Below are 13,698 nucleotides of genomic sequence, written 5' to 3'. Positions count from 1 at the left end.
AAAGCAAAGGAAACTTCAGTGGTCTTATGTTCAAAGCAGTATTCCTAACCTATTATTCATCTCACCGATTTCAGTTCACCGGGCACAAGTGAAAATCAAGTCGAAGGACTATGTGGATCGTCTTGTTGAACAGTCCATTCTGCACTTCCTCGTCAGTGGACGTGTAGAAGAAACCGGACAGACTCTCGCTGTCCAGAAGGTCGTATCTCTGCAGATTCCAAAGCTGCTTATAACAGTAAGTCATGCGTCGAATCTGATCAAACGGCAAAAGAAGGAAGCAAAATCCTACTGACCAAACAGTGAAATGCTTAAGGGTTTTATTTTTGCACTCATCACGGAGAGGAATGGAACTCGTTTGCATTTCAAGCACCTAGTGATAGCATCAAACAATCCCAGGTCAGGCATGACAGTCAGGGGAAATTCCTTCTACTTTGCCCCAATAATGTGCCTCAGCCCCCAATCTCTGAAGACAATAGTCTGCAATAGCGTGGCATTTTTCCATTTTCCACAATAAGTGGGTCCAGGAACTGTACTGAAACTGTCCAAACACATTTTACGTGGGAGCTTAAAGACAACGGACAGATGAAATGTTCAACCCATTAGCTTGGGGCTACTTTGGTCCACAGGTCCCAGGGATAGAAAGCTAGGGGGAAAAATTGAGTCGCGCCCCCTTTGAGGCGCTAACTTCGCTGGGGCGCTAAAAGTCAAAGAAAAAGTTAGCACCCGCTCGCCCGAAATTGAATGGTAGCGCCCCAAGCAGGAGGCGGGGCACTACTGGAAGCGCTCCCCCTCCCTCTTGGCGGGCTCCCATTCAATATCGTGGTGCTACGTGCAGCAGCGCCACACGCGTCGGTCCATAGCGCCGTGATACTGCAGGCCCCCCTCCCCTGATTAAAGGGGGGGGGCCTAGCGCAGCGAGCACCGGGGCCCTGCTGGACCACCGGGGAGCGGGGTGCCGGCAAAAGAGCCCGGCACTCAAGAGGAGTGCCGGGCTGAGCGATCGCGGCCGGCACCTCCCGCAGGAGGAGGCGAGAGGGGGCAGGTGCTGGCAGACGGCCCAAAAGAAAAGGCCGCCCAGCACCTGCTCTTTAACTTGCGCCGGCCCGGCTGCAAATACAGCACCCTGACCCTGTCGGACACAGCATCCGGCGGTAGGCCAGGGGGCGCGAGCCAAGTTTGCGGCCGGGGCGTGAGTGGGACGTTGCGCATGCAAATGATGTCATCGCCAGAGGCGCAGCGCCACATGGCGCTACCCGCTACCGTATGGCACTGCCAGCTACCACCGCTGCTAATCTCCCGTTGAATTCCGCAGGAGGCATTAGCGGCGCCGCGCCTGGGCGCTAAAGGGAGGTGCAAAGCAACCCAAATTTTTCCCCCCTAGTGTTTAACCAACTGCACCACCCAGTTTTAGGACTTTTAATAATGGCCCTGAAATTAGGATCAGGAGCTTGCCGCGCGTGCAAGCCCCCGATCTGCACTCACCCTGCGCGCCGACATCTGAAGCCCGGGCCTGCTTGCATTTCCTGTCACTGGCCCGGTTCAGATGTCGGCGCGATGTGCTTACCTGATCCAGCGGCGTAGTTAATGCGATGTGCCGGCTGGGATCAGGTGAGCACTGTGCAGCCAATCAGGGGAGGGGAAACTCATTCATGAGTTTGACAGTAAGAGCTGTCAAACTCATGAAAAGTATGGGCTGCCAAAACACTACTTTAACTTTAAATAAAATTTAAAAAAAATCCCACTGATTATATTAACTATAAATAAGTTTTTAAAAATGTTTTAAACAATTAATCAATTTTGTGTAAAAAATATATTTTTAAAAAATAGGGTCTAAAACTAAACTTACCTTACTGTAAATTCTTTAAAAATAACAAACCTGTGGGGGAAAAAAAATTCTACATTGTACTAAAAGCCCACTTACCTGTAAAACTAAGTACTTACGTCTGGTTTTTCCACGCGTAAAAACCGGAGGCCTTTACACTCGGGCAACTCTGGAAAAAAAAAAGGAATTTCAGCGTGCACGCGCTGCCTGTGCAGTCGCGCGCGTTCTGCCTCTTAACCCCTTGGGTCAGAGGACAGGAAATGCCGGTTTTCAGCGCATGCGCTGTGCATGCTGAAAACCGACAATTCCTCCGGGCACACACGTGAGTACCCCGTCCGTACTCACGCGTTGTGCCCGGAATTACTGGGCCAATTACGCAGAGAGCCATTAATTCAATATCTTGCTGATTTACTATAGTACAGTGCAACAGTGGGATACAACTTGCACCATAATGAACAGGATGCACAAAGCATGAGTGTCAGAATAGAAGCGAGTGGAAAATTGCAGATCACAAGTGACTCGTATATATTTGTATATTCAATGTGGGCCGTAAATGGTGGACGCGTGATGTTTAATCATTAGTTTTCTCCCAGTATGCGTATTTGGTTGGTGTCTTTGTCTACATCCAGAACAACAAAAGTAAGTAGATTTAAAAAAAATCATTTTAACAGAACCTGGCTGTGATATTTGGGAAGGAAAAAAACTGCATGCAGCACAAAACTTGTTCTCCACAATCACCGAGCAGTTTGTGTATGGTTTGGATGTGCTGTTGGTTAGTGAAGCATTGTTTGTAACAGGTGTGAATATTCCATATTCAACCCAGCAATGAGGGATAGACATTGTTCAAAGCAACCAGCATTTACGGGTCGGGAATTTCCTCAGATTTGCTCCCACTCCACCGCTGAAACTTAACCGGAAGTGTGTCGGAAATCCTCATTCCAAGGAATTTCCTAGCCCGTGATCTTGAGATTTGCTAATAATTATTTAACTGCTTTAAAAAATAGTTTCGATATTTTTCTAATGGTACATATTCATCAATCACGCTACACAGAATAATTCTTGCTTTTAACTGTTCTTTTCCTTATATCCTCTTTGATGTGCAAAGCCAAATTTTCATTTGGATGGCCTGTTGCAAACAGAGTATCAGTTTCACTACATAATATTGCCCCAGAAATTCGGGCTGGGGGCTTCCCGCGGGTGCAAGCCCCCGACCTGCACTTACCTTGCGCGCCGGCCGTTGAGCTGTGGGCCTACGTGGGATTCCGATCCGGGGCCTGGTCCAGCTGCCGGTGCGCAGTGCTTGTGTATCCCGGGGGCGCAGTTAGTTCGAAGCGTCCCCTGGGATCACGTGGGCCATGGGCAGCCAATCGGAGCAGGGAATGCCCATTCATAAGTTTGACAGGAAGAGCTGTCAAAACTTATAAATACTATGGGCCCCAAAACATCACTAAATCTTCAAATACATTTTTTTTTAAATCACATTTTTTAATTAACTATAAATTACATGAAATAACTATTTTAAACAATAATTTAAATTTTTGAAAAAAATAATTTTATTTTCTAAGGGGGCTAAAAATAAACTTACCTTGCTTTAAAGTATTTAAAAATAATAAACCTGTGGAAAAAATGTTTTAATTTTAATTAATTCACCACTTACCTTGTAAAAAGCAGGCCTTACGCCTGCTTTTTATATGTGTAACTTCTGGAGACTTACCCTCCCGGGAAAACCTGTATAAAAAAAAACATAAGTTCGATGCGCACGTGCAGCCTCTCCTGCACACGCATTCGAACTCTGAACCCCTTCTTCCAGGGGAACGGAAGTTCCGGTTTCCCGCGCATGCGCAGTGCATGCAGGAAACCGGCACTTCCATTGGGCCTACGGGTGAGTACCCCGTGCGTACTCACCCATGGAGACCCGAAGTTCTGGGCCATTAATAAAACACAAACAAAGCAACATTGCTTCACTTCAAATTCTCTTTCTTCTTGGGAGAGGGGGGAGAATATATTTGTGCTCAGCCATTTGTGCAGCACGAATCCTGCAGGAAACGACAAGGATGGTTGTAATCATTTAGCACTGGTAGAGTTTCTTCTGGCAGAATCAAGGATCAGTTCCAAAATATCTTACTTCTGTGTAATGTGACTTTTGTTTCACCTGCTTCCCTTCTGTCCCATTCGTTACACAACCTGGAGGGAGAGCAAATTGGCTGCAGCCTTTCTGCACAGCTCGGCAGACCCACGAAGGTCCATGCTGTGCCTGCTGCCGGGTGAGACGGGCAGAGTGCTTGTGTTGTCCGCAAGCTGAGAATTTGGTCGCTGCTGCTGAAGCAATAACGGTGGCTGTGTCATAAGAACATAAGAAATAAGAGCAGGAGTAGGCCATTCGAGCCTGCTCCGCCATTCAGTAAGATCATGGCTGATCTTCTACCTCAACTCCACTTTCCTGCCCATTCCCCGTATCCCTTGATTCCCTCAGTATCCAAAAACTATCGATCTCTGTCTTGAATATACTCAACGACTGAGCATCCACAGCCCTCTGAAGCAGAGAATTCGAAAGATTCACCACCCTCTGAGTGAAGAAATTTCTCCTCATCTCAGTCCTAAATGGCCGACCCCTTATCCTGAGACTGTGACCCCTAGTTCTAGACACTCCAGCCAAGGGAAACATCCTCCCAGCATCTAACCTGTCAAGCCCCTTAAGAATTTTATGGTAAAAATTTGGTTGCTTTGCACCTCGTTAGCGCCCTAAGAGAGCACTGACATGAGTCTTGTCATTCATGTGGAAATGACTTCTGAAGTAATACTAGGTGGCCTGCTGGTGGCGCTGTCCAGGGAGAGTATAAATACTCGGGCATTGGCCCAGCTTGCTCAGGACATTCTTTAACAGGAACTAGTGAAGGACACAACTAGATCTCCATGTTGAAAAATAGTTGATTAAAGCCTTGTTTAATACTCAGACCAAGTGCCTAGTAGTTTTCTTACATCAGGCGCTAACGGGGCACAAAGCAACTAGCGCCCGGGCACGGCGCCGCCCACGCCTCCCGCGAAATTCAGCGGGAGGTTAGTGGTGGCACTAACTGGTAGCGCCCCATGGCGCTGCACTGCCAGCGATGATGTCATCGCCATGCGCAGCGCCCCGCTCGTGCCCTGGCCGTGATCTTCGGGAGCGCCCCCTGACTTACCGCCAGACGCTATGTTCGACGGGGTCAGGGGGGGTCTACCTGCAGCCGGGGAGGTGCAATTTAAAGGCGAGGTGCGGGGCGGCCATTTTTGTTGCGTCCCATCCCCAGCCTCCTGAAACGCCGCCCCCCGCCAAACCCCGCGGAGTACCGGCTGCGCTCCAAGAGCCTGGCACTTCTCTTGAGTGCGGGTTCATTTGCCGGCACTCCCGATCCCTGGGGGCCCAGCTGGGCTCCGGGTCGTGCTGCACAAGGCCCCTTTCCTTTAAGAAGGGGAGGAAGGCCTGCAACACCGCGGTGCGACGTGGCGCTGCAGCACGTAGCGCCGTGATATTCCCTCGCAGCATCACAAGAGGGATTCAGGGCGCTTCCAGTAGCACCCCGCTTTCGTCTTGGGGCGCTACCACTCAATTTCCGGCGCTGGGGTGCTAATTTTTCCAGGGCACTAAAAGTAGCGCCCTGGCGAAGTTAGCGCCCCAACTCAATTTTTAGCCCAATATGATTCAGTGAGATCACCTCTCATTCTTCTAAACTCGAGGTAATATAGGCCTAGACTACTCAATCTCTCCTCATAGGACAATCCCCCACATCCAGGAATCAGTCTGGTGAACCTAACCAGCCTCTGAGCTGCTTGACCATAAATTCCATAATTAAGAATTAATTTGAGTTCTTGGCGTTCTGCCCGTAGTGTGCTGTGATGGAATGAAACATGACATCCCAGTTGCAGTTTTTTTTCTTCCTAGTTTCAGAAGTGCATTCCCCGTGTGAATAGAAGTACAGTTTAAAATATGTGTGGCAAATAGTGAAGAGCAGAGTAAAAGACTTCAGCACGACGCAGGCAGGTTAGACAGGTGCCAGATGCAATTTAACATGGAACAGTGTACGGTGATACATTTTGGCAGGAAAAACAAGGAATGAGAGTTTGTACTGAATAGAAAGATGCTGAAGGGTACAGATAAACAGCGAGACCTAGGAATTCAAATTTATAAATCCCTGAATCATAGAATCATCGAAATTTACAGCACAGCAGGCCATTCGGTCCATCTAGTCCATGCCGGCCGACAAAGAGCTATCCACCCTAATCCCACTTTCCAGCTCTTGGTCCATAGCCCTGTAGGTTATGGCACTTCAAGTACATATCCAAGTACTTTTTAAATGTGGTGAGGGTTTCTGCCTCTACCACCTTTTCAGGCAGTGAGTTCCAGACCCCCACAACCCTCTCCTCAAATCCCCTCTAAACCTCCTACCAATTACTTTAAATGTATGCCCCCTGGTTATTGACCTCTCTGCTAAGGGAAATAGGTCCTTCCTATCCACTCTATCTAGGCCCCTCATAATTTTATACACCTCAATTAAGTCTCCCCTCAGCCTCCTCTGTTCCAAAGAAAACAACCCCAGCCTATCCAATCTTTCCTCATAGCTAAAATTCCCCAGTCCTGGCAACACCCTCCTAAATCTCCTCTGCACCCTCTCTAGTGCAATCACATCCTCCCTGTAATCTGGTGACCAGAACTGTACGCAGTATTCCAGCTGCGGCCTAACTAGTGTTTTATACAGTTCAAGCATAACCTCCCTGCTCTTCTATTCTATGCCTTGGCTAATAAAGGCAAGTATCCCATGTGCCTTCTTAACCACCTTATCTACCTGTCCTGCTACCTTCAGGGGTCCCTCTGATCCTCTGTACTATTCAGTGTCCTACCATTTAATGTGTATTCCCTTGCCTTGTTAGCCCTCCCCAAATGCATTACCTCACACTTCTCCAGATTGAATTCCATTTGCCACTGTTCTGTCCACCTGACCAGTCCATTGATATCTTCCTGCAGTCTGCAGCTTTCTTCTTCATTATCAACCACACAGCCAATTTTTGTATCATCTGCAAGCTTCTTAATCATACTTCCTACATTCAAGTCCTGAAAGTGCAGGATGCAGGTAAATAAAGCCATAAAAAGAACCAATAGTGTTTTGGCGTTTTGTTAATAGGGTCATAGAGTAAAGAGTAAAAAAATAACGACAAATTTATATAATACATTGTTTAGACCACAGTTAAAGTACTGTGTGCAGTTTGGGCACCACATTATAGAAAAGACCTTAAAGCCATTGAGAGTGTTTAGTGTAGATTCACCAGAATAATGCTAGGGATGGGATACTATAGTTATTGGAGAGACTTGCTTCACAGTGACTATTTCCAGTGAAGCAGAGAAGACTAAGAGAAGATATAAAAGAAGTTTCAAAAATTATGAAGCAGTTGATAGGGAGAAGAGGGAAAGACTATTTCCCGTGGCTAGGGAGTTAGTTATGTGGAGTCATCAATTTAAAATTGTCACTAAGTGAGTGAGGAGAGAGATTAGGATAATTTTTTTTAGACAGAGGAGTGTAATATGTTGCCACAGGAGATGATTAAGGCAGAAATGTTTTTTTAAAGGGGAAATTGGATAAATATTTGAAGCAGAGGAAGACTTGGGGCTATGGGGAGAGGGGGAGCAGTGGGATTAGTTTTGGATTGTACTAGCAAAGAGCCAGCACAGACATGATGGACTGAATGGTCTCCTTTTGTGTTATAAACTTATTTCTATGGTTATAGGCCTTTATTCAGTTCTATTTTCCAATTGTACATTGTTTCTTCAGTTGTCAGGATTTGTGAAGCTGCTCATGAGCTTTTCCAAGTGTTGAAGGATGGCTTGTATGTTACTATCTGAGGTACATTGGTGCAGAGAGGAACTTTTAATGGGCAGGTGCTAGAAGCTGCTGAGAAGAAAAAGAGCAGAGAAGCAGAACACGTGGGTCTAGCATAAGGGACTGACAATGGAAGGATTGTTCTAGAAGCAAGGCTCAAAGTGGTCCAAAGGCCTGAGTAAGAAAAGACGCTGTTGGATTGGGCGCTGCCAGCCAATGTCATGGAAGATTCAACCTCAAGCCACATTGTATCCGGTGGATATAAATCTAAGAGGTTTCACGTGCAATCCAAACTGGATATTTAAATTTATGACGAGGAACAGGCTGAGTAAATGCACTTGTGCCACAGTGGGCCAAACATAGCCAGTTTCTGAACTCATTGCGAAAGAACATGTCAATCTCCAGAACAATAGAGACATGGACAAAATGCCAATGAGATTCAGCTCCCCTGAAAATAGAATCACGGACCATTCAAGGAGATGGTCCATGGCAGTGCGATTAACTGGCCACATACAGAGCAATTTAGCATCTTGCGGGGAAGTTGGGCTGCGAAGGAGGACTAATAACTTAACCTGCGCATTATGTATGGCTACTTTCACCTCGCACAACAGCACCAGTGATATCGGCACATGATCAGATCACCCAATAGCCCACCTTCCTCATGGAAAAATAGTGGACGGCCAGTGAAAGGGAATATCAAAATGGGCCAGAGAAATGAATGTGACATATAAGGTTACATCCTTCAAAAATACTGACAAAGAATGCAGCAAATTTTCATAATATAAACTGGATTTCTGCAGAGATTAAATTTCTGTGACTGTGCCGGTCTTAACAACTTTTAGCAATTAGTATGGTGAGAAAATGAGACTAGCAATCTTGACCTCCTACAGATTTGTCACAACTGAATTGACAGTAACTTTCCATGCAGACTCTTAGTAATTTTTCCTCATTTAAAGACTGGCAGTTACAAGCATCAAAAGCGATGAATACAGTATTGACAAAAACTGGTTTTAATTTCATTAAAAATTTTTGGAGACCTTGTAACATAGCCTTGTAGGGTGACGTAAGAAAACTACTAGGCACTTGGTCTAAGCATTAAACAAAGCTTTAATCAACTGTTTTACAACATGGAGGTCTAGTTGTGTCCTTCACTAGTTCCTGTTAAGAATGTCCTGTGCAAGCTGGGCCCGTGCCCGAGTATTTTTACTCTCCCTGGACAGTGCCACCCGCAGGCCGCTCAGTGTTATTTCATAAGTCTTTCTTTCATGAATGACTGATGCATGTCACAGGGTATAAGCTTCACCTCTCCGGCTCCGGGCCTGCGCAATATTGGGTGGTCCTGAGGCCAACACAGCCAGCAGGGAGGTAGGTCTGGAGTTGGGGGGGGGGGGCAGGGTGGGGTGGGGGCCAATCACAGAGAGGAGGAGCCTAGGGTGGCAGTGGTCCACATTATTCTTGTGGGACCAGTAAAAATAATTCTTCAATCCCCTTTTTTGGGGGCCTCTTCACATTCGGTTCAACTGGGCGGAGTGGGCACATTGTACGGTCTGCCAAGTTGTCCCTTGATATTCCATCGGGGTCCTATGTACATCATAAGATGCCAATTTGCACTGAATAATGAGGCCCAATGCCTGATTCAGTCAGGAGGAAGGCCCCAGCGAATAAGACAGCGGAGCGGGAATGGGACAGTAAGTTCACCACAGCTACTTTAACTCCGCTACCACTCTGTTTCTGTCAGGCAGACCAAGTTAAAATCTTATAAAGGCCTTACGAGAGAGCTTATAGCTTAATATTATGGCATTTTATTTTCAAAAGATTTTGAATTGGACACAGCCCTATCAGTGTCTAAGGAAAAATCTAAATGCAATTAAATTTTGGATGGTACGGATGGAATGAAAGAAAGACCTTTCCCCGGCCCTCCCCATATTCTGCTAATTGTAAATGATTGGACCTGATTTTCCATTTACCTCATGTTTTCTCTGCCTCACTCAATATGATTAGTTTCTTCCTCTCTCAAAACCCAATCAACCATAACCACTGCTCCCATTTTTTTGGACCACAGTTGCTGGTAATGATTACGCTGTTGCCATTTACACCTCCTCTGGACGCACCTTTTGTTCTTTCCTCCCCTCCCCCTCTTTCCCTGCCTCTGTACTTGCTTAAAACCTGTTACATCTCTAACTTTTTCCAGTTCTAACGAAAGGTCATCGACCTGAAACGTTAACTCTGTTTCTCTCCCCACAGATGCTGCCTGACCTGCTGAGTACTTCCAGCATTTTCTGTTTATATTTCAGATTTCCAGCATCTGCAGTATTTCGCCGTTGTAACCCAAGTCTATCTGTCTCGCCTCCTCCCACCTTATCCAGTCTGACGCATAAAGCAACCGTAAAATGTCAGCCATGGTGACAGTTAGGATATTTCTGCAGATGCATTTGTCTGGTAAATTTCACAGCCCCTGTAGAAAATCTTGGAGGATTGCTAAGTAAACAGTCAAATCTTCATTAACGGATTAATTTTCCCATCTCTTTTCAGGCTGAGGGACCAGCAGTATTTGGGCGTGAGGTAACCATCGCCATTGAATTCACAAACCCTCTTCAAAAGCCCCTGGAGCACGTGGTTCTCCGCATTGATGGACTTGACTTACTGAAGCCTAAGTTAAAGCTGTTCAGGTAGGAAAAATCCATTTAAAAATCAGTTTAAATGATCATAAATAAAGCCTTTAAATGGAATAACATTTTTGTCTGTGTGAATGCCCTTTTATATTAGTATATATATATCTTCATATTAAAAACACGAATCAGTCTTTTTCAGAGTGTGGTAAAATTCCACCTGTTTTATATCAGGTAAGAATTGGAAATTTGACAGAAAACTAAAGGGTTGACTTTAATTCCACCCCCCACTGCCACCCCCCCCCCCAAATCCGACAGGAATGGTGCGGGCTGGGGGCAGGGAGGGAGGTTAAGATGGCGGGGGGCGGGTTCACACCGCGTTCTTGATGCGATCCCGCCCCACCATTTTTACTTGCCTAAAGTCCGCTCGGGGATGGTGGGGAAAATCCACCCCATAGTATTCTTCTTGATATTCTGCAGATGTTGCACATGATCTGCCCTTCCCTGAAAGAGAGGGCATTGACACACACCTTGGAGCACCTGTATGTCGTGCTACAGAGCAATAGAGTTGAAGTTGACACCTATGGTTCGTTGCACGGTGAGTTCCCCAATGACTATCGTCCTGCCAGCTGGAGGTACCAGGCTCCACAGGCAGAGAGAATCAAAGGATGGATGGCCCCAGTCTGCCCTTGCTCAAATTCTCAGAGCTGTAGTCAGGGAGCCCTGGGAACAGGTTGCTCTCTGGGCCAGGGAATAACAGCATACTTTAGGGCAAGGGCAGTCTGTATATCTTCTTCTTCTTAGACAGTCCCTCGGAACTGAGGATGACTTGCTTCCACATTAAAAATGAGTTCGCAGGTGACTGATGAGTCCAATGCGGGACCTACAGCCTTTGTCACAGGTGGGGCAGACGGTGGTTGAAGGGGTGGGTGGGATGCTTGGGTTGATGTGCGCTCCTTGCGCTGCCTGCACTTGGCTTCCGCTTGCTCCCGGCGAAGAGACTCGAGGTGTTCGGCGCCTTCCCGGGTGCTTCCCCTTCACTTTGTGCAGCCTTGGGCCGGGGATTCCCAGGTGTCGATTGGGATGTTACACTTTTTCAAGGAGGCTTTGAGGGTGTCCTTGAAGCGTTTCCTCTGCCCACCTGGGGCTTTCTTGCCGTGCCGGAGCTCCGAGTAGAGCGCTTGTTTTGGGAGTCTCGTATCGGGCATGCGGACAATGTGACCCGTCCATCGGAGCTGATTGAGCGTGGTCAAAGCTTCGATGCTGGGGATCGTCGAGCCTGTATATATCATTTGAACGATAAGCTAACTTAAAGAAATGGCTGCCATGCCAACACTGCATTCTAGTTTCAAGACGAAGGAAGCTGAGATACGAAATACCAAAGCCCAAATTCTGTGACTGTTATCCAAGCATATATCTAAGCAGGGATTATTTAATTAAATCTGAAATCTAGCCATTTCAGTTTGGAGTAAAAACCGCGTTTTCTATTTACAGCATCATCCGTGAAAATGCCACTCTAACAATCAGTGAGTCGTTTGTACCATGGAGGCGCGGTCGACGCAAGGTGATCGCCAGCCTGGACTGCGATGCACTGAGGCAGGTCATTGGCGAGATGGAGTTAACCGTTATGTAGGAAAAGGAAACGGAGCAAGCTGAGAATCTTATTTTATCACCTAAAAATGAGTTTTATGGAGAAGTAACCCGGATGCAAGTATAAAAATGATAAGTTTAAAAGCTAGTTCTGACAAATCCATCCACTGTTGTGGAGCTAGTTTCTATTCCTGCCGAGTCTCAGTATTTTTTTCCCACTTAAACCAATATAGAATTGCTGGCAGCACTGAAGAATTTATCCTTGTTACATTTTATATATCTACCCTCTAACACTTTCCTAACTTTGTAGTGCTTGTTTTATAATATATCGGAAAGTATTTATAAACCAGAACAGGACTTGTATCAATAGGCTGTTACCAATGTTCCCTGTAAGCTGCGCTTTCTTCTGCGTGGCCCGTTTCTTTTAATACGCGGTCCCTTTAAAATTCTGCGCAAAAGCGGATGAGCGGCCCGCACGGGACCTTTCAGATTACTGCGCGGCCACGCACATGCGCACCTTAGTGGGAACATTGGCTGTTACTCCTCTTCACCCATAGCTGTAGAGTCCTGAGGCTTTTTTTAAGTAACATTACCAACTAAAATGTGCCACGGAAAGCTTAGATCAAACGAAACGCACAGATATAGCCATGCATGTCATTACTTCTTAAAAGACATCGCTAGGCATCTGAATAAAGGGATGCTTCCTTTTACTCTCTTCCCCCTAATTTTCTTTTGTCTCTTCCTTTTCCTTTCTGGAGTGCCCCGATCCACAGGTGCCAGGCATCCTTTTCACCAATACAATCGCAAAAAACTGTGGATGTTGGAAATCTGAAACAGCAACAGGAAATGCTGGAAACACTCAGCAGGCCAGGCAGCATCTGTGGAGAGAGAAACAGAGTTAACGTTTCAGGTCGATGACCCTTTGTCGGAACTGGAAAAAGTTGGAGAAGTAACAGATATTTAAGCACGTGTAGGGGGCAGGGAAAGGGGGGAGGAGAGGAATGAACAAACAGAAAACTTTCCTCCCCTCCTCCCCTTTCCCTGCCCCCTACACTTGCTTAAATATCTGTCACTTCTCCAACTTTTTCCAGTTCCGATGAAGGGTCATCGACCTGAAACGTTAACTCCGTTTCTCTCTCCACCGTGGCCGTTCTTCCTGTGTGAGCCCCTATAGTGATCGCCAGCAGACTTTTCAACCTCACGGAGCTTCACCTTTGAACCCAAACCTGTGCTCGGGTGATGCTCACACGCCCACAATTCGCTATTTGAGACCTGCTGTGGAGCAGTGGAAGGTGCTCAACAGGTCCACGGCCTGTGGGTGGGGGGGCCTGGAGAGGTGTACTGTGTAGCTGGGAGCTACAGAATCATGAAAGAGAAATTGTGTTTTCCTTCCAGTTGTTGGCTTTCGCTAAGTAGAGGTTCTGCTCCCATTGTTTTCGTTGTCAAAAGTATTGATTTTTTTTTTATAAATGCTAATTGCAGTTAATGTATTTTGCTTTTCTTGAAATGCTATATTGAACATTTCTATATTATTTTATATATCTGAGTAACCAATAAAAAGAAAACCTAAAATTGTGTGAGCGAGCCATGTTAAGGTGCTGTAAGATTGGTGTTGGATATATAGGGCTAGGGTCAAAGGTTATACAAGAGCAATGAAGTTGTACATTGGGCCAGCAGCCTCTTTCTAACAGTTTTATATCCAATGTGTCTGTGCCAGGAGACTGCCTCACTCTCTCTGCCCATTGCACACTGCATCCCCGACATGTTCCACAGGTTCATTCCCTCAAAGCCCACCCCACCTACCCTGGCCAGCTGAGTAATAAAGACA

General features: G+C 46.3%; 1 protein-coding gene across 2 annotated transcripts in view; it reads left to right on the top strand.

Annotated features, from left to right (window-relative positions):
* LOC147117862 (coagulation factor XIII A chain-like) overlaps window positions 1-12,778 on the top strand; it is a 137,202-nt gene extending 124,424 nt beyond the window's left edge. For both annotated transcript variants that reach the window (XM_085989244.1, XM_085989243.1), the window contains 3 exons: window positions 75-235; window positions 10,204-10,340; window positions 11,775-12,778. In XM_085989244.1, coding sequence (XP_085845370.1) covers window positions 75-235; window positions 10,204-10,340; window positions 11,775-11,913 — 437 coding nt within the window. In that variant the 3' untranslated portion in view covers window positions 11,914-12,778. The remainder of the gene's footprint in view (window positions 1-74; window positions 236-10,203; window positions 10,341-11,774) is intronic.
* The last annotated feature ends 920 nt before the right edge of the window (window positions 12,779-13,698 follow it).

Source organism: Somniosus microcephalus, chromosome 5 (assembly GCF_052327205.1).
Source record: "Somniosus microcephalus isolate GS21.2 chromosome 5, FLI_Smic_1.0, whole genome shotgun sequence".
NCBI lineage: Eukaryota > Metazoa > Chordata > Chondrichthyes > Squaliformes > Somniosidae > Somniosus > Somniosus microcephalus.
Note: the sequence above shows the minus strand (reverse complement) of the source record. Positions and strands in the feature narration are given on the sequence as shown.